This window comes from Podarcis gaigeae (assembly GCF_964106915.1).
Source record: "Podarcis gaigeae genome assembly, chromosome: 1".
Lineage (NCBI taxonomy): Eukaryota > Metazoa > Chordata > Lepidosauria > Squamata > Lacertidae > Podarcis > Podarcis gaigeae.
Window position 1 is genome coordinate 35,325,138 of NC_139678.1, and position 20,590 is coordinate 35,345,727.

General features: G+C 42.7%; 1 protein-coding gene across 8 annotated transcripts in view; it reads right to left on the reverse strand.

Moving 5' to 3' along the window:
• The window catches only part of AKAP6 (A-kinase anchoring protein 6), a 243,050-nt gene that overhangs the window by 165,602 nt on the left and 56,858 nt on the right, over positions 1 to 20,590 (reverse strand). For 2 of the 8 annotated variants that reach the window (XM_083740563.1, XM_083740561.1), the window contains exon 3: positions 2,974 to 3,225. In XM_083740563.1, coding sequence (XP_083596689.1) covers positions 2,974 to 3,225 — 252 coding nt within the window. Of the gene's footprint in view, positions 1 to 2,958; positions 3,226 to 10,425; positions 10,801 to 20,590 lie in introns of those variants that run through there. The other 6 variants (XM_083740562.1, XM_083740560.1, XM_083740564.1 and 3 more) reach the window with 5 other exon arrangements.

Consider the following 20,590-nt stretch of genomic DNA (forward strand, 5'->3'; position numbering starts at 1 on the left):
TGAGGCCCGAGCTGGGAGTCTTGTAAGAAGAAAGTTACAAATTCAAACAGCATAAGTCTGGCAGACTGGGGGACTGTGCCAGCTTAGCCCTCTGAGGTATGAAGCAAGTGTACCAGGCTGCCCACCCCACCCCACCCCCCACTGCATGGGCCTGCATTCAACTAGGAGCTGCAGCAGCTGCAGTACCACAGCATGTGGATTCATGGAAGACAAAAGCCTTCGTGAGCTTTGTTGCCCAGAATCTTCACAAATGGCTTTTGCAAAGAATGCAATGACTTGGGGGGGGGGGGGGAATGAATATTTGTGTCTGCCAGGTCTTGCTCATATCAGGAAAGTAGGTGTGTGGGTTTAGGGACATACTTGGCACAAAAGATCAATTTTTATTCCTCTAGGAAGGTTCATTTTGCCAGTGCTGGCTTAGAGATGCTCCCCGGCAAACTCTCTTTAACCTGCCAGTCACAACCAGATCTGAAGAAGCAGTGGGCAAAAGACAGGTGTAGACAGGAAACAGAGGTGGGTGAGGAAAGGAGGGAGCTTCAGCCTGTCTGCTGGTCTCAATTTCAGAGCCACCCACTCTCTTCAGATCGCTTTCTTCGGTGAGAAGCCATTGTTATTTTTAGCACATTTACTAATCCTCTGCAAGGAAAGTTGTTTAAAAATTGGTAGCTTATAGCAGCAGCAACTAAAATCATTCTGGTAAAATAAAAAAATAATAATGTCAAGGGTCGTAACTAGCTATGCCATGGATAAACTTATTGTACAAAGGGCTTCTGCAAAGGATAGAACAAAGAGTGTGTGAAAACAACTTGGACTTTTAAGTTTGTGCAAGTATTGCGCTCGCAGTTTCCATGGAATAGAACCAGGCTCTTGTTTATTCTTGAGTCAATGAACTATACAGTGTCAAATCCGAAGATGAGTCTCAGCTCGCCAAACTTTTGCCCGGAGACAGGATTTAAATTTTGGGAACTGAACAAGATACATCTTTGATGTTGTCTTAGGAGTTGATCCTGTCAAACCACAGCATCCTTCTAATTCTGCTCCATGCCAGGGAAAACCCAAATCTCTGACTGCAGCCTTAGGCGGCAGCAATTGGCCCTGCCCACATTCTGCCACTGCAGCAAGGCATTCAGTTAGCTGGGATCAAGCAGAGAAAGTGCATCTTTTAGAATTCCCTGATCAAGAGCTCAGAAAGGGCAGTAGATTGGAGGAAAGGGCCTGTAGCCCTTCAGATGCTTTGGGACTCAAGCTCCCATTGGAAAGGACCCTGTGGGTCACCTAGCCCAACCCCTGCAATGCAGGAATATGCAGCTGTCCCATACGGGGATCAAACCTGCAACCTTGGCGTTATCAGCACTATGCTCTAACCAACTATCCATGCCAGGGATGACAGGAGATGAGGTCCCCAGCAACATCTGGAGGGCCACAGGTCCCCTATCCCTGCCTTAGCTGATACTCAGGTGATTCTTACTAGAGTCTTTGGTAGTATCTATGGAGGCAGCCCCTTCTGCTTTCAGCCCAGCCAGCACCACGCAAGGGTCACAGCAACACAACAAGCTGCCTCCTGGTCCATATAGCTCAGCATTGGTTGGCTGTGGCTCCCTAGGATTTCAAAAAGGCGACATTCTCAGTCCTACCTGGAAATCCCAGGGATTGAATCTGGGACCTTCTGCAGGTAAAGAAGATGCACTATCAACCAGCTAATTCAAACATGAGGATTGTCACAAGGAAGCCACCAAAAAGCTCTCCTTTAATTCCCATTGGGCAGAACCAGGACAGAATCAGATCTCCATCATAACATCTAAAATCCTGCTTTACTTGGCAGCATTTCCATTGATCTATAGATCATTGTGTCTCTGCACACAGCCTACGTCCCCCCACAAACTCATAACAATATTTTTTTAAAGTTATGAAAGTTCACCAGCATCTTAGCGTGTGTTTCTCCTAACATGCATAATTTTCTACGTATTTTTTTTTTTGCAAAGCAATTTTCTCCTAATATAATGAATTTGTTTGTGTTATTTTCACTAACATGCCATTATAGGCAAACTTTATCCAACTTTATGCATTTCTGTACACATCAGTGGACAATGTCACTGCAAAATTCAGTGAAGTGCACATTTTGAAGGGAGACGGTGTTTCCATACTTGTATGCAAACTTGAATTAGGTAGACTGGCCTTTCAGTGATAAGTGGCTTGAGTTTCTCCCCTGTCCTTCGTCTCCACACTGCAGTCATCATGTTCAAACTAGCCCTAAGACAACAAGGTCCATGAATAGTGGCAAACTATGCATTGTGGCAGTGAACAGGCAGGCATGGACTACGCTTGACCCTAAGCACTCCAGGAATTAAGCATATCTAGCTACGGAAGACTGTGGCACAAAACACACTCCATTCGAAATAGATTATACTGATTGAAATGAGACTTATGCCCCCCCTTTTTTTAGGATTGCAGGAGAATTCTGCCAATAAGGCATGTACATTTGTGCAATCATGGGCCAAATATTAGCTGTAAATCTAAAAGATCCTTCCAGCAGTGGTGCTAAAGTGAACCGATAACTTTCCACTGGTAAGAAAAAATTATCATGGATGCATTTGGTCTCTTTGCTAATCACAGAATGTAAGTCATCCACATGCTCTATGCGTCTTTGCCACATAGGTTATATAGAGGCATCTGCCTTTGGCTCTGTATTCATTTGGTTTTATCCCTGGCACAGCAGCTTCGAAGCCAACATGACAGACCTACACTTTATTTTTGCTAGTTCAGTCATTTTGTATGGATGACTACAGCATTCATTTAAAATTTACTGCATCACACTAAAATTGATTGACAACCTGGGCAGGAATTAGGTTGAATTGCCTGAACTAAGCAAATTTTGCAGTAGTAGCCGAAGTAACTGTATTCTTTCAAATGAGCTTGAAACACAACTAAAGGGTTAGAGTTCAAAAAGTAAATTCTTACGTTTACTTGCCATACCTCCTTTGTTTCCTCTGAAAAGGCTTGCAGAATATCAGTCTGCCTGGTGTAATTCCCATTGGCATCCTGCAGTCCCTGTAGAATTCTCTCTCGTAGAACCAGGACAGAAACTCGAAGCTGGTGCCAAAGAAGTTGTACTGTATGGATGTCAACAATCACGTTGACGGAGTAAGACAAGAGCTTCAGGGAAAATTCAGTCTCCAGAAGAGCATGGATTTGTTCAACGTGATCAGAGATATCTTCACATATATCCTGTAAGAAAGGTGGGGGAAGAATATTAGCCAAAGTTATACAGTAATTTGATTTTACATTTTAAATTGCAGATTTAATTTTCATAATCTAAAGATTATATATAGCACTCTGTCTGTCTATCTGTCAGGCGGCAGAGGAACCAACCCCCACGGCAGGTTGCCAGGAATGGAAAAGACAAGGAAAAGTTCTTACCATCTGCTTTTTATTCAATATTTACAGAGAGAGGCTTGGGAATGCAGCCTCTTGGAATAATGGCGTTGCCCTGAGTGACTCTCCACCACCTTTTCTCCCACTTCCTCATTCGCCATCTTCTCCCCTATGGGTGGCGCTGAGGGCCCTTAGAGGCATTATCAGAATTCAGGGACAAGTTTCATGGGTCATGGGTGGCTGGGAATGTCACCCAGACACAGCTCTGAAGTACTGTAATGTCCAGCTGAAGTTTCTGAACTATATTCAGAGGAATATCTATCCTATAGATATATAAAATACCTCTCAGGAAAGCTAAGTGTTTTATGTTAATTAACTTGGTTGGAAGGTAATTCGGACATTACTTCAGAGCTGTGTACATATGTCTGGGTGACATTCCCAGCCACACCTCCTTCCCCATGACCCCACCCCTTACTAGTGCTGCTTTGCACCCTCCTTGAGAGGGCCAGTGTGGTGTAGTGGTTAAGAGTGGTAGATTCGTAATCTGCTGAACCAGGTTCGCTTCCCCGCTCCTCCACATGCAGCTGCTGGGTGACCTTGGGCTAGTCACACTTCTCTGAAGTCTCTCAGCCCCACTCACCCCACAGAGTGTTTGTGGTGGGCGAGGAAGGGAAAGGAGAATGTTAGCCGCTTTGAGACTCCCTAGGATAGTGATAAGCGAGATAACAAATCCAAACTCTTCTTCTTCTTCCTTGGCTGTTTTCCCCTGGGCTGAAATTTGTCCCTGAATTCTGATAATGCCTCTTGTTTTCCTGGATGGAGTGGAGCGTGTATGGGTGACATTGGAAAGGCTTTGGAAAACCACATACCCCAATAATAGTAACAGTTGCTACTGGTTGTAGGCCTCACTATGTCATACACACAGCAGGAGTCAACTGGTGTTACACATTAACAGAACAATCGACAGCCTCAGCCTCAGCCTGCTTTCTCTTGAGTTCCTTCATTGCTTCGAGGGTATGCCAAATATCTCAAATATGACCTGACACCAAGTGAGCATTCTCAAGAATGAGAAGAGGGAAGCAGGAGGCAAAACTTCTATGACATTTCCTATGCAATGTTTAATGGAAGAGCATTTAGGTTCAAAAGGGTAGTCTATTTCAAATACAGTACAAAGAAAGCAACAGTTATTTCCAGAAATCAACTAATAGCAGTGTTGTATCTCAGTCACCACTGGAATCTAACTATAGGGAGAATCTCAGGAACACCTGAGATCATTGTACATGTAATATCATGAATCCAATACACTACATTTAAAAGAGGAATTAACCACCACTGGTCATTGTCACAATATTATGAGTTATGTTATGAGTTTGTAGATGCCAGGCCTCTCTAATCCTTGGATGCAGTAAGGAAAGATGGGACCCAGAAGGAGTGGGGAAGCTTGTTTCTCCCAAAATAAACCATAAACAATAACGCAAACAAACCTTTGCTTCAGATAGGATCAAAATGGGGGAGTTTGAGCTGTGTGTGCACACTTCATCCACAAGCTAATCTGCTTAACCATTGTTTTTTGGCTTGGAATTGTGTTGAAATGTAGCCACCATCCCCAAACTTGCCTCTGTTCTCTTCACACACATTTCTGACTTACATAATCCTAACTGTGGGAAGCAGGAAGTGTGTTACCCCAGGAGATCTCTATATCACTTCCATTGTGAAAATATCAACCAGCCATCCTGAGACATTCACCCTCAATTTTCCCAACAACTGAGGTGTATGGCAAGCCTAGCCACTGACTATTAAGCAGACATTTTGTCCTTCCTCCAATACTTAACAAGTGTCCTTCACAGCAGTCAAATAGTAATCCTATTGGTTGGTGTTTTGAATCACCGTGACGAGGTGAGTTCCCATTGCTCTGTCCCAGCTCCTGCTAACCTAGCAGTGTGAAAGCATGCCAGTGCAAGTAGATAAATAGGTACTGCTATGGCGGGAAGGTAAACAGTGTTTCCATGCGCTCTGGTTTCTATCACGGTGTTCCGTTGCAGCAGAAGTGGTTAAGTCATGCTGGCTCCCTCAGCCTGAAAGCGAGATGAGCGCCACAACCCCATAATCGCCTTTGACTGGACTTAACTTTCCAGGGGTCCTTTACCTTTTTTTACCTAGTAATCCTATTGCACTAAGGTTTTTTTGTATATATAAAAAATAAGTTCTTTATTAGAATTATTCTTTTTAGAGCTGATATTGATACTAAGGCAGTCCTAAGTAAAAATTATATCACATGCTCCAACCACAGACAGAAAAAACATCCCACATTCCACTTTATATCAGCATGACTGCTATGCAAATAGGGATTTTTTCACAAAAACAAACAATGAAACGTTAACACCAGATGGGGTTATGCACTGTTAAAGTAGGCAGACCATGCAGCTTCACACCCAGTGCCAGATTGAACCCTGTGGAGGCCCCTAGGCAGCTGAAATCTCAAAGGGGAGGGGGGGGGCTTGTTCAGGCACTCTAGTGGAATAGCATTGAACTAAGAAAGCTTGTAATTGTAATTGTAATTATCTTTCAAGAGCAAAAAAAAATTATTTTGATCTGTTGTCGCAAGGCCCCTAAAAGGAGTGGGGCCCTATTCTGCTTATTTGTTAACCCGGCACTGTCCATACCATTTCACAAGGGACAATTAAAGTGTGTACAACTAATGACTCTGAAATAAGGCAGACCAGCATGCCATATGAGAGTCTGGAAGGCCATTTGTGCTGTCATCCCTGTTATCATATTGCAAGAGAGGCCATCAAGAACAGGGTTGTTGTTATTTTTTAAATAGAGCTCTGAAGACTTGAGCACTTTAGTAGACTTGTTTTTATCTTAAACCTAAGTCAGGCACATGCTTATAAAACCATGTGGTTTCCTGCATTGAGTTGATAGGCTGTACAGAAGCATCTTGGAGCATGGAATTTCTCAGAGTGTAGAGGCTGCATCTGTACAAGACCAACTGTCCATTTATCTCCATCCAAAGGACAGCTGATCCAATAAGTTACAGCTGCTACTATCTGTCAGCCAAAGTCGGAGCCCTCCATGTTCATTAAACAAAAATCCAGTATAAACACTGCAGCCTGCAGACTGACAATCTTAAGTGTGTTTACTTGGAAGCAAGTCTCTATGAATTCACTGGGATTGACTCTCAGTTAAGTGTACATAGGAATGCAGCTAGACATTCCTAGGGTCTGCTCAAATCTAGCTTTTTCTAACAAGTTTTAAACCAAAATGCTGGTAGTGTTTTCCCTAGAGATAGATACAACACGACTGAGACATATGTGAAGTCTAGTGGGAGATGAAAGGTTCTAGTGCACCACAGTTAACAACAGTGACAGAAGCAAATGTACTTTGGTTTATGTTCTTTGATCTTGTGGTAAATCCCCTGCAAGAAATAAGCCTTTACTCATTGCATATGACAAGCTTACATGCAAAACAAATTCATGGTTTAAGAGTGTGTCTGCCTTGTTGAAGTTTATTTTAATAATATTATATTGAAATTCCAGGCTAAACTTAAGAGATATCATAGAATGTTTTTTTAAAAAACTTTCATATTCAGATGGAGTTAGAACGCTATAATACCGTTGCTTTACTGACCCAGAGAGAAAAGTTATTAACCCAGTTATCTGACAGTGAAAATGGGGTTGGTGCTGTTACTATATAATAAGGAATTGATTCCTTTCAGAAAATAACAAGAGTGAGGCTTAGAACTTGCACAGCAACTTCTGGGTGTTCAAAGCAGTTCATAAATATTACGTCAACAATCCCTACAACAGCCCAGTAAGTTGGTCAGTGTTATTATTCCCATATTGCAAATTGGGAGCTGAAGCCAAGAAACAAGCCCTTTTTCTCAGGGCAAACAAATGGATGGAGATGGTGGTGGGATTCAGAATCTTGTCCACTAATTTTCCATGTGTCCATCTGAACCTGTCCAAAGATCAGACCAGTCACATGGCCTTCTGACCTGGGTCTGACCTGCCATCAGGCTCCACCCTGAGAAGGAGCCATAATTTACACCAGGGTAGTTCTCAGTGGGGAGAAGTGCTAGGCCCATCGTCAAGCACAGGGAATCATTCATCCATAGCAATGTACATAGCAAGGCAAAAGCCATACGCACAACGACTCTGACCGGATGATCTGTGCCCTGGGTTTTTCTTGCTAACAGAGCATGTGGCCAGAACTAAGTACACACAGTTTGTTTGGGTGCAGACTCTCTGCACGTGTTCAGAAAAACACACGCTTTTTGCCTTCACTTTTTGCCATTCACTATTGATTGTTGGGTGGGAAAAGTTACGGTGGCTTACTAAGGCAACATAGTAAGTGTTGATAGAATGGAGATCTGAGCCAGGGGGGGCTTCCCTAGTTCAGTCTATGAGTCACAATGTTACATGTGCTCTTGTCCTTCCTTTTGTCATTATGAGTGTATGGCAAACATGTTGCGACCAGCCACTAGTTAGTAAAACCTGTGATGAAAAGTAGGTTTGGTGTGTATGAGCAAGTTGTTTAACGAACACGCTGCGACCACATTCTCATGATCGGAACTGCCTGCCTCTTGCGAAAATGAAACGCTTAGTGTTGTTCACATGGCTTGCATCCCAGAGGAATGACACGGAAGGCAGCAGTTATGAGTTACCGGTCTCTGCATCCACAGCAGACGGTTTCCGACCACCTTAAACCAGCCTTGGGTTAGGACTGCAAGCTAAAATAATTACAGAGAGTGCATAAACTTGCTGGTCAGGCATGATCGTAATATCAGTTGCATACAAAATAACAAACTGTGAGAAGCTTTTAAGTGTTTGCTCCAGCATTGGTTTGTAGGTGTTATTTCCAAAAGGAGAGCCACCAAGGGGTTGGGCAAGCCATCTTCCTATACAAGTAAATCCAATAGAACTAGATAGGCATTCCTTTGGATGTCAGCTGCCCCCAGAGGAAACGTGCCAAGTTGGTGGAATGAGAGATATTTCCGGGTGAGGCAACTATGGCCCTTGAAATAATGAGGTTTCAAGTAACAAACAGAAAATAAAAAACTACTCAAATAAAAATAAATAGCCACACTAGTAAAGAGCAAACTATACATATATACTGGAAGCAACAACAAGGTTGGCAATTTTCTCATCGATATGAATTTAATTCCACTGGGTAGAGAACACTGTTCAACATATTAAGTTATATATGATCCTATAGTCTTTAGAATGCATTAAAACCATACACTATATTTCTAAGGTCAACTCCGGTTTGTGAAAAGGCAAAGAGATTTTGAACGTAAACCTGATTGTTCCCGCATTCCATTAATATTGCATTTTAAAATATCTAATGCACAGCAATGTCTCTTTACTGGATTTGTTCTAGACCTGCCCTAGTCCCCCCCCCTCCCCAGGTTATTAATTCAAGAAGAATCAATTTTATTCATTTTCTGCACTTGGTAGGTTCACAAACGTGCTCTACTCCAGTACAAAGATGCCCAGGGAGAAAGGATCACATCAGACCAACTCTAAATGGCATACTTGACAACTATATGGAAAAGCAACTATAGAATGATCTTCATTTCACTAGCAAAGGTCATCCCTTCTTTTACAAACAAAAAAATATAGGACAAAATATTTTTACTAATAAATTTGATTCTCCCAATGCAGATCTTGTATTCCAAAGTAAAGTTTCCTCTAGTGCAAATGTAAGCTTTCCTTGAAATGTATATAAATTCAGGAAGACAATTGTTGGTGGGAATATGGAAGAGAAAGTGTTAAATTTCCCCCTTCCAACTTCATGGTTCTGTGGCTGCTCAAGGCTTCTCAGTGGCTGCTGTTTTCAGTAACAAAAACATGCGCATTAACTGCATGAATGCAATTAACAGCACGTCTTGCAGCCTTAGTTGTGTTAAATGCATTTAAATGAAAGAAATGAAGAAAACATGGGCAGCTAACAAAGCCACTAGCGTATCCAGGTTGAGTGAAATGGTACCCAATGCCTACATATGTGGAACGAACTGCTGCTGGATAAGGCAGGGCCTGCAATATCCACTACTAAGGGTGATTAAATATAAAACTCAAGCCTACTGATATCAAAGGAATAACCATACAATTTTCCCCAAAATAAAATAAGGGTACAAGTCAATGGAACACAGCCTCTTCTGTTAAAATAATTGGCCATTATGAAAATATATATTTCTCTTTTTTAGATCCCATTGCCTCCAGACTGTTAATATTTTGCAGGAGGGATTCAAGTGCATACTGGAAACATAGGCTTGTGCAATGAAAGTGGATTAAAGAGTTCTGTCACTATAGCACAACAAATCCGCTGCTTTTTTAAAGGACTTTTTGCAGTTAGGAAAGTGACAGGGAAATGCACTGAAAAGTCTGGGATGGATGAATGGTGAATGGGAATAACATCAGAATGAATGCACAGTCATATAAGAGCCACTCCACAAATGAATCAGAATGAGCGCTCAGTAAAGAACAGACATAGACTATTGCCTGCACACATCAGAGTAAAGATTCACAAGACATGTACTTATTTAGTGTAAAGATCACTACTGTATACCGACTTGGACCTTTCCAAAGAATACTGTTAGAATTAAAAAGGCATAGCACTCTTATCAAAAACACGAAAGCAGCACTTGAATCTGACAGCAAGCATTTAAGCAAATTATAGTGCTGCTTCCGTCCTTTCACACATACCTAATCACACAAATGATCAAAGAGCATGTTGAAGAGTTATCACAGAAGCTTGATGTAAAAGTTATTAAATCAGAAACAACAAATGGGGCGGTGGACCTAGCCTTCAACAAGGTAGTCTAAATATAGGGTAATTAAGCACCTAGACTTGGCAGAAATCACAGCATGCAAGGGAATGAGGTACACTCTTCTAGACCAAAGTAAAAGTTCATAGACATGAAACATGATCCCCACTTAAAAGGTACAGTACAAGAAAGCATTTGCAGAGGCTAAACTCTGAAATCTGGCATTCTTAGATCGTGCCAAAGCCCACATTTTGTTAATTATTTCCCAGTACATCACGTCCTACCTTAATTGTTTCCAAAGGAGGGTTTTCATTCACCCATTTAGCAGAAAATTCACAGTCCCCCCATTTTTTTCCTCTTCCTCTCGGTCAAAGCAGAGCTAGTAATTCAGGAAACATGCCAATATAAAATCCAGACAAGTCACAGCCAGATCCATTTTCAGTTCTCCGGCAACTGCTTTTGCTTTGCAATGAACAAATTTAAAACTAAGCAAATGATTAAAAAAAAAAAGTTTCTGCACAAGGTTATTTCCCAGATTAAATTAAAGCCTCTTTCCTTCTCCTGAAGTTTCTGAGCTACAATAATGTTTTCTCAGACATACGGATCTCAGACTGGTAACTCACTAGACACTTGCCGCTTGAAATTAGTTGGGTTATTTTAGTCACTGACATAAGTTCCAGCAGAATGTTAGCTGAGCACCAAGATGGCCAAAGGGAATCTAATATAAGTCGGTCACTTGGTTACAGTACAAAGCTGATAATAAAGTTTCAGATTTAGATATATTTATGGACCTACAAGTACTACATTTCTTTTCGCCCCACCCCCAATAACATGATTTAGGCTGCAGTGCTGTGCACACTTACTTGGAAGTAAACCCCTTTGAACTCAGTGGGTCTTGCTTCTGAATAAATGTACAGAAGAAGCTTGTGCTATTATGCTGCAGTCCTAAACACCCTGGGATATTTTATTATTATTATTATTATTATTATTATTATTATTATTATTATTATTATTATTACATTTATATTCCCCCTTTACTCCAAAGTGGGACGCATGATTCTCCCTCTTCCCATTTTAACCTCACAACAACCCTGTGAAGTAGATTAGGCTGAGAGACAGTGACTGGCTCAAGTTCACTCAGGGAGCTTCATGGCTGAGTGGGGATTTGAACCCCAGTCTCCCAGGTCTTAGTCTTACACCCTAACCACTGCACCACACTGGCTCTCTGGGTAAAGTGCTCTTGAAAACCTGGGGATTTACACGAAAAGCCAAATTGCATAGGATTGGGCTACAAGTCTTTTAAAGTTCCAGTGATGTAAAACTAAGGTCAGTAGACTTAAAGTCAGATCGTTTAGATTCTTTCAGGACGCGGTCGATCATAAGATCGGAAGAGTTTGTTCACAGCAGACTTGACTTCCCCAGTGCCGTGACTCACGAGAGGGCACTCAAATAATAAATGGACACTCGTGACTGCTGGCTTTTGCAGCAATATGAAATACTGTGCTTGAGTTTTGGACAGGGCAGGAGTGGGAGTTACATATTGCTGGAGAAATCCTCAGCTTAGAAGCTCCTAAGACTTTATTACAAGAGAATCTTGTGGGTGCCCCCAGAGTTAACTCCAGTGTGGTACAATTCTATTTGTACATACATAAATAGCATAGGGTTGTAACCAACGGTATGTCTTTTGATCCAGATGGGGCTGCAAGGAACAGAAAGGGCTGAGTGGGCACCCTTCCAGATGCAGTCCCACATACCCTCCCACAAGTCTGCTCCAGATGGCCGGATGAGAATGGGAACAGCATGGGAGGCTATAGATGCCCAGGGCTGTGGGTGCCATGCAGCGTGCATAGCCCTGGCACTGGAATTTGTGGGTGCCCATCTCCTCCATGGGGGATTTTGTGGGTGCAGGGTCCTAGGGAGTTGGCACCTATGATGGGAGGAAGTGCATGGTTGGATTGCAGGTTAACTGTAAATAATGTGTTGGGATACTGCCAGGGAGACAGAGGCATCAGGCCCCCAGTCGTCTCCGGACAATCACTGGTCTTCCATGGAACAGCATCAGTCAATTAGTGGCATGAGCCTCAGAGACGTTCCAAGACCTGTGCACACCCTTTCAGCAGAGTCTCCACAACGAAAGGATGCAGACAGGAGAGCATGTTTACAGCTTTATTCAACATAGTTCAGAACAAAGGAAAAACATGACTGCTTGCCTCCGTGTCCAGGAAAACAGCCAGAGCAAAAGCTATATACAAAACGGAAGTTCCCAGCAGAGCTGGAAGTAAACAGGCATGTGATACACAACAATCATGCCTGATCCTTTAAGGTGGAACGGAACTATATCCTAACATAATGTAGATAAAAGTACATTGCAAGATAAATGGGGAATAGGCAATAATCACCTCTCCCTCTTTCTACTCCTGGAAGCCCAGACTCAGAAAGCTCTCAGAAAGGATAGTTTTTGTGCCTGGATCTAACAGTTATAAAGACAGGGCGACAGTAGATATCACAAGCTCGAATTAGATGTAGTTTGTCATATTATCTGTACAAGCTTCAGCAAGCTTTGGGTCTGTGCATTGCCCCTCCTCTTCTACCTCCTTCACACTTTCCTGGAGGAAATCAAAAGCTTAAGACTATAAGAGCCCTGCTTGGTCAGGCCCATTGTTGCCCGGCATGAGATGTGGCCAACCAGATGCCTGTAAGAATCTTGCAGGCAGGACCTGAGTACAACAACATTCTCCCCACTTGCAATTCCTAGCATTCTGCCTTGAACAATGAAGGCAGACCATATGGTCAGGAACCATGCACAGCCTTAGCTTCTGATTATGGTTTGTCTGAAGATGGGAATTGTACAAACTGTTGTGAGTTAACCAACCAGGATACCAAATCAGGTCCCATGGCTTGAGATCCTGGTTTCTTAATTAACGATGGTTTGTACAATCTTCAGAATGTGTTCAGAGATAATGGGTCACAATCAGAGACTGATGCCCCAGAAGCCACCCAAGGATGCTGGATTCTGACACTGGCCCTGGCCACTTTCACACGGTGGTAAAGCATATTGTAACAATTACAAGTGGTCACTTACCAAACTCTAATTTGTGAAATTGCAGGAGACATATAAATGACCCCTATGGGCGCCACTATCAAATCACCTCCAGACATTCTTGGATTCCAACTTCCATTAGCCCTAGCAAGCACGGTCAATGCTCATGGATGGCCAACATTCAGGAATGATGGGAGTTGTACTCTCAGTAACTTCTCAAGGGACACAGGTTGCCCATCCCTTCCCAGGGCTGAGCTGGTGCTAGAGATACAGAAAACCTGAACTGATCTTGTCGTTAAAACCGCTAGAAATGCAACGTTATTCATGGATTGGGAAATTAACTGGTTTTTAGGCAAAACTGAAAGGAGAAAAAAACACCCTAGTGTTAATACTTTTAAAAAAGCAGCACTAAATCAGCTATTGAAGCATCCAAATGAAGTAACTGGAGAGAGTGAACAGCGTGGCTGGCATTGCACACAGTAGACCACCTCAGCATGAATGCGCACACGTGTTTTGAAATCTGAGATGTACAGCAGAACTGTTACTGTAACCGGGGCCACGTTTCATAATACACCATCTTGATTGTGAGCATTTTTCCACCCTGAACTTTCTAAGTGTTATATAGCAATAAAAATGTAAAACATATTGTTACATGCCACCCTAGTCTCCAGGCGGTCAGAGGTTCCAGTACTTTCTCAGTGCTCTTTTTTCCCCCTTGGACTGAAGGTCGGCAGAGATTGCGGTGTCTCTAGGATACATGGTTTTATTTACACACATATATAAGCTGAACATAAGATAGAGCAGCTCACAGCATTAGCAGATCTCCCAGCTTGGGATTCAGAACAGAACTAGCATGCCTCTATGTCGCGGCCTTTCAGTCTGCTTCCAGCTCAGCTCTCACACACAATTCTGGATTTTGTTCCCTTGTGTAGCAGCTAGGTAAATGGGGAGAGGAAAGGCCCACCCATTAGCCTAGAGCAGGCATAGGCAAACACGGCCCTCCAGATGTTTTTGGCCTACAACTCCCATGATCCCTAGCTAACAGGACCAGTGGTCAGAGATGATGGGAATTGTAGTCTCAAAACATATGGAGAGCCGAGTTTGCCTATGCCTGGCCTAGAGGGGCCCCTGCTGTTCTGGTGGAGGTTCCCTGCAGTGGCGGACTTTGGGCTTTCAAATTTCAGCAGTGCCCTGTGCTACACCAAAATTTGACGCCCCCTGCCTCTCGCCTTTCATTGCTGCTACGGCCCCTGCAGCACCCTCTCGGCTTGGTGCCCAGTGCAGACAAACTGTCCACGCTCCCCTAAGTCTGCCTCTATTACCTGCAAAGTTTAGAACTTTGATGGTTATGAGGACTTCAACCTCTCCGTTGCTGACATTTGTCCTTGCCTCGAGGGCACTAGGACTAACAAAGGCGGTGCAGCAGAGGAGGAAAAACTTGGTTAGCATGTCTCCGTATAAGAAGAAGGCCTGTGCACAGCATCAGTTTTAAAGCCAGATTGCATATGGTGCTAAACACATCACTGCAAGCATCACTATAATATCAGTTAATACCAATTAATATCTATGAGGTGATAGATGACTTTTGCCAAAACATTGTTGAACAAGTGAAGAGTGAATTTTCCCAGGTGCAAGGGTCCTCTCATGGTATGAAACCACTAGCCCAAACTACCTTTTAATCATTTTTTGAAAAAGGAAAATCTATGGTGATACACTTTGCCTCATGTGTAGTTTGGGCCATTGGCGATCCATCAGGCTGATTCACAGGCTGTCATTTAAACATATGTATGTTTCAGGAATGTAAAACGTTTGATTAATTAATAGGCTTAAAATACGTTTAATAGCTTCATTTATTATTCGCTTGATAAAAATGAGATGAGAGATGCCTTCACTTTGCTGGGCACAGCAGACTTAGAGGAAGTCATCTATTTCAGGGCTGGCTGAAGACAGTTTGCTGCAAACAATGTTCCCCTCAAGACAAGGCGCAGTATCATAATGATGTTATAATGTAGCCACACTTATATGTACTATATATGGCTCTGGTCTCCTCACCTCAAAAAAGATGTTATAGAGCTGGAGAAAGTTCAGGAAGGAGCAACCAAAATGACCAAGGGAATGGAGCAACTCCCTTGGGAGAGAAAAGGTACAATATCTGGGGCTTTTTAGTTTAGAGAAAAGGCAAGTGAGAGGGAACATGGTAAAAGTGTATAAAATTATGCATTTTGTGGTTTTTCCTCTCCTTCTCACTATACCAAAATTGCAATAAATGTGAATGAAGGGAGATTCAGGTCAGACAAGAGGAAGTACTTCTAAACACAGCACATAGTTTAACTATGGAACTCATTTCCACAAGATGTGATGACCACCTATTTACATGGCTTTAAAGGAGCTTAGTCAAATCCACAGTGGATAAAGCTGTTAATTGCCACTAATCATGTCCAAAGGTGGTATGCAACCATTGCTAAACTTCAACCACTGGGGAACAACAGTGGAAGAGACTATTGCCTTCACATTCTGCTTGTGGGATTCTCATAAGTAACGAGTTGAACACTGAGGGAAAGAAGATGCTTCATTAGATAAGCCTTTGATGTGACCCAACAAGGCTCTTATAAAATGTTGTAACAAACGTGCTAAGAGGAAGGCACGTTTGGCAAACCCTCACAATGACTAGAAACCTATGTCCCTACTGTGGAAGGATGTATGGATCCAGAATTGGCTTCCTCAGTCACTTACAGACTCATTATTAAAACTGTGTTTATGGAAGACAATCTTACACAGCTACGAGTGTAAGATACGAGTGATAGCCAAAGAGAGAAAGATCATTTGCACAAGGCCTCAACTAGAAACCTTGGGGGGAAAGGACAAATGAAAGCCTGCAAATATAATATTCTAAACAAAGACTATTCATAATTTGTGCAGCTATGCTTACTTTTTATTTTTTGAAAGAGAGAGAAATCCAGAGCACAGAATAGATTCCATCTGCAGCTTTCAAGTTTGGAATTATGCGTTTTGAGCTCCTCAGTTCTATTATCATAAGATCTGAGCTGACATTTCACATGTATGTTGTAATTGATTAAGTAAAGCCAGATCCCAGCGCTATACCATTTTCATCATTCCTTTTAACAAAGCACAAAGTAAGCTCAGCAAGGCCTGCTGCAAAGAAATTTCATTTTGAAGTCTCATTTCTAACATTTCTGAGAGATTAAACAGCCAGACAGATATGGCAGTTTAGCTTTTACCCTTAAGGATTTAATCAAGCAATGCTTTAAAGTATGGAGTCTCCTATATAAAAAAAGGTGAGGAGACAGGCTCAAACTGGTTCCTCCCCACCAATCCTTCTTAAAGCAATGGTCACATTCCAGACATTTCTAGGCACTGTGGTTACATCACTCCAAATGTCCTATATGAAAACAGCTGCTATGTCCCATATTCGTGACCTTTAGGCTTTCTAGATCAAATTATTCAGCTGTCCTTTTCAGACTCTTTGGGTTGCTATGAAATGGAGCCCTAAAGACCAAACTATCTGAGTTTGTGTACGATTCAAAATACCCAGGGTTTGCAGCCAATGTTAAATACTCAGGAGAAATATGACAACTGCTTGGCCACTCAGGACTTTTGAAAAACAGTTGAACATTTTGAAAGGAGTCTGTTTATTTACTTACTATACTTATATCCTGCATTTCTTTCAAGGCAGTCAAGGCAGTATACGTAGTTTTCTCCTCTCCTCCCCTTAAAGGTAAAGGGACCCCTGACCATTAGGTCCAGTCGTGACCGACTCTGGGGTTGTGGTGCTCATCTCGCTTTATTGGCCGAAGGAGCCAGTGTACAGCTTCCAGGTCATGTGGCCAGCATGACTGTCAGGGAACTGCCATCGGAGCCAGAGGGAGAGGGAGGGCTCCAGAGGGATTCCGGAGAGCGTCCCGGGAGGGAGAGAAGCAGCCCATCTTCTGGGGAAGGAGCACCAGTGGAGAAGGGGGGCAGATGGGGGAATCAGCGAGGTGGCTCCATGACTCCTCGCCGGAGACCAGCGGGGAGAGCATGGGTTCTCCGCTGCCCACACCCTCCCTGCGCAGAAGGCTTCCGCACAGGGAGAGTAGGCGGAGACTAGGCATCAAAGAGTTTCTTTGCTGGAAGAAGATCAAGAAACGCCCACTGACGGATTCTGCCAGCGATTGAGACAGCCACGGATGAGTGGCTGTCCGGACAGAAAGAGTTCACCCAGGTAACCCAGCCAGGTGTGGCGCCGATTTACGCACAAGCAACCCCTAGAACCATTACAATGACTAAGCCACTTCTGGAGAACCAGAGCAGTGCATGGAAACGCCATTTACCTTCCCACTGGAGCGGTACCTATTTATCTACTTGCACTTCGATGCGCTTTCGAACTGCTAGGTTGGGCAGGAGCAGGGACTGAGCAACGGGAGCTCAACCCGTCACGGAGATTCGAACCGCCAACCTTCTGATTGGCAAGTCCTAGGCTCTGTGGTTTAACCCACAGTGCCACCCGTGTCCCTTAGCCTCACAATAACTCTGAGGTACACTAGGCTAAGAGAATGTGACTGGCCCAATGTCACCCCTTGAGCTTCACTGGTTGAATGAGGATTTAAACCAGGATCTCCCTAGTCCGTACACTCTAAACATTACATCACCACACAAATTTATACTTGTTTACATAGAATCGTAGAGTTGGACCTGAGGGTCTTCTAGTCCAACCCTCTGCAATATAGGAATCTCAACTAAAGCATCCATGACAGATGGCCATCCAACCTCTGCTTGAAAACCTCGAGGGAAGAAGAGCCCAACACCTCCTGAGGGACTGTTCCACTGTCAAAACAGCTCTTACTGTCAAAGTGCTTCCTGATGTTTAGTTTGCAATCTCCTTTCTTGTAACTTGAAGCCATTGGTTCGGACCCTACCCTCCGGAGCAGGAGAAAACAAGCGTACTCCATCTTCAAGTAGACAGCCATTTAGATATTTCGAGATGGCTATTTTATCTCCTCTCAGTCTCCTCTTTACCAGACAAAACATACCCAATTCCTTCAACCGTTCTTAGTCTATTGTTAACCGCACTGGGGGGAAAGAACACACAAAATGTGTGTCTCCAAAGAAAATGTTTACGCTGTTTGGTGGGACTTTATTTCTCATGTTTCAGACACAGAAGTACAAAATTCCCTGTCTGTAGTACAAAAGGAAATTTAATTGTCATAATATTTTCTGTTGTTATTCGTATGATGCACTTTTTACCCAACTAACCAGATATGTCCTGCTCTGCCTAAAGATAGTTTATGTAGGAAGTGATTAAGATGTTTTAGGTGGTGGAGAGAGATAAAAAAAAAAAATTAAATGAATTCACATTTACAGTAGAATAAGTCAGAGTGATGTAGTAGCTAACATCTAGACTAAGGTCAGGAATACCTGGGTTGAAATCTCCACTCAGCCACGAATCGTGCTGGCTACACAAGGCCTGCCATCCCTATCAGCCTAACTTACCTCAGGGGTTGTTCCTGTGAGGATAAAATGAGAGAGGAAAACAACATATGGCATCATGAGCTCCATGGACGAATGGGGAGATAAAAAAGTACTTAATAAAATAAGAAGACTGCACAGGTATTGCAGTGGGCGAGGCATTGTGGCGTGACTTTTGCAAGATGTTCTCTAGAAACAGAAAATCCTCTGTACTCTCCTAAAGGCACTAGATGGTGCTGTGATACAGCTGCAATGGAAAACCTGGCTTCATGCATAGCTGTAGAAAACTGCTTTTTCTCCATTACCAATAAAAGAGGCTTAATTCTGTGCATCTAAGAGAGAAAACTGGAGATGCATGTTTTCGATGCAAGCTAAGAAGCAATGGAATTAGTAGCACAAGCCTCCAGGCATTGACTTCGAAGTAGCTCCTTTGATTGAAATCCATAGAGCAAAGGGTTATATAGGAACACTGAAACACACGCTTAAGGTTTAGAGAATCGTCTACAAAGATAGTCTGCTTTGCTGATCAGAGGACTGAAAGTCTATTATATATCTGTTACAAGTTGCTTTTCTGTTTCTTGCTATTTATTATTAATATCAGGAGGAATCGAACGTTGCACTATGTTAATTGCTGCATCAGTGCAGTGCAGCTTGCCACGCAAAACAACCTTCCCTCACTCCCTTGTGCATTGTTCTGGGGGGTTTCCTCTGATTCCCTCCCCCTTATGGGCTGATTTCAGGAAGTAAAAGGGGAAGGATTAGGGAGAAAGCCCTTGAGGTCAAAGCCCTGTAGCATCAGCAGAAGTCCTTGCGCTTCCACTGACAGGACTTGTTTGTTCACTAAAGGACAACCAAAATGATCAAGGGGATGGATGGAGCAGCTTTCCCTGCAAGGGAAACTTGCAGCATTTGTGGTACTTCTTAGTTGAGAGGGGAAAAAGTGACACGACAGAATGGGGCATGGAATGGGGGAAAATGGGTATCAAAACTGCCCATATCAAAACCACACCTCTTAAAAAGAGATGGATGAGAAGCACTAAGGGCATCCACGGCTGCAGAAACTTCATCCCTTCCACAGCCTTGTAGAAATAAAGCAGTCTTTCAATGGTAAGAAGATGACAGAAAACATAGGGGGGTTAAAAATGATTTATGGTGTCATTTTCCCACTTTCCCCATGGACATAGCCAGGGGGCAGGGGGGTCAGCTGCCTCCCTAAATTAAGTAAGTAAATAAAAATACTTAACTAAAAGTAGCATCTGGTCTCTGTCCCAAATTCTTACACTGCTTCCTTTTCTTTTTTAAAAAATAATTTTTTATTAATTTTCAATACAATCATACAATATTATCCAAATTTTACCTAATTTTAACAAAATTCAAATTTTGGTCTTCCTTCAGCTTCTCTGGTAATCATCCATTTTTACCATTCAATACACATTTCTTTAATTGTATTGCCATTTATCATCCCTCTTTTTTCTGTTTTCTTTAAACAATACCTCTTAGAGTTTTACAGTGCTTCTTGAAACCCCACTAGCGTTGTTTGCACCTCACATATATTTTTCAGATATTCTACAAATTTCCCCCAATCCTCGATGAACTTTTGGTTTCGAGTATATCTTATTTTCCCGGTCAGTTTGTCAAGTTCCAAATAGTCCGTTAGTTTCATTCTCCATTCTTGAATCGTCGGTATTTCCTCTTGTTTCCATTTTTGGGCCAAAAATGGATACACTGCTTCCTTTTCAACACTCTCTGCCTGTTGCTAAAACCTCACTAAGCCAGTTTCAGGGCCCATAGGGGACAAAGGATTATTTACTGGGATCACTTGTCCATAAACGTCTGCTATATACTCATTACCAAAAAAAATACCAAAGTCTAAAGGAAGAGCTATTTTGCATGATATAACAGCGGCGCTCAGAGCAACTGCTGAAAGTACTGAGAAATTGGGG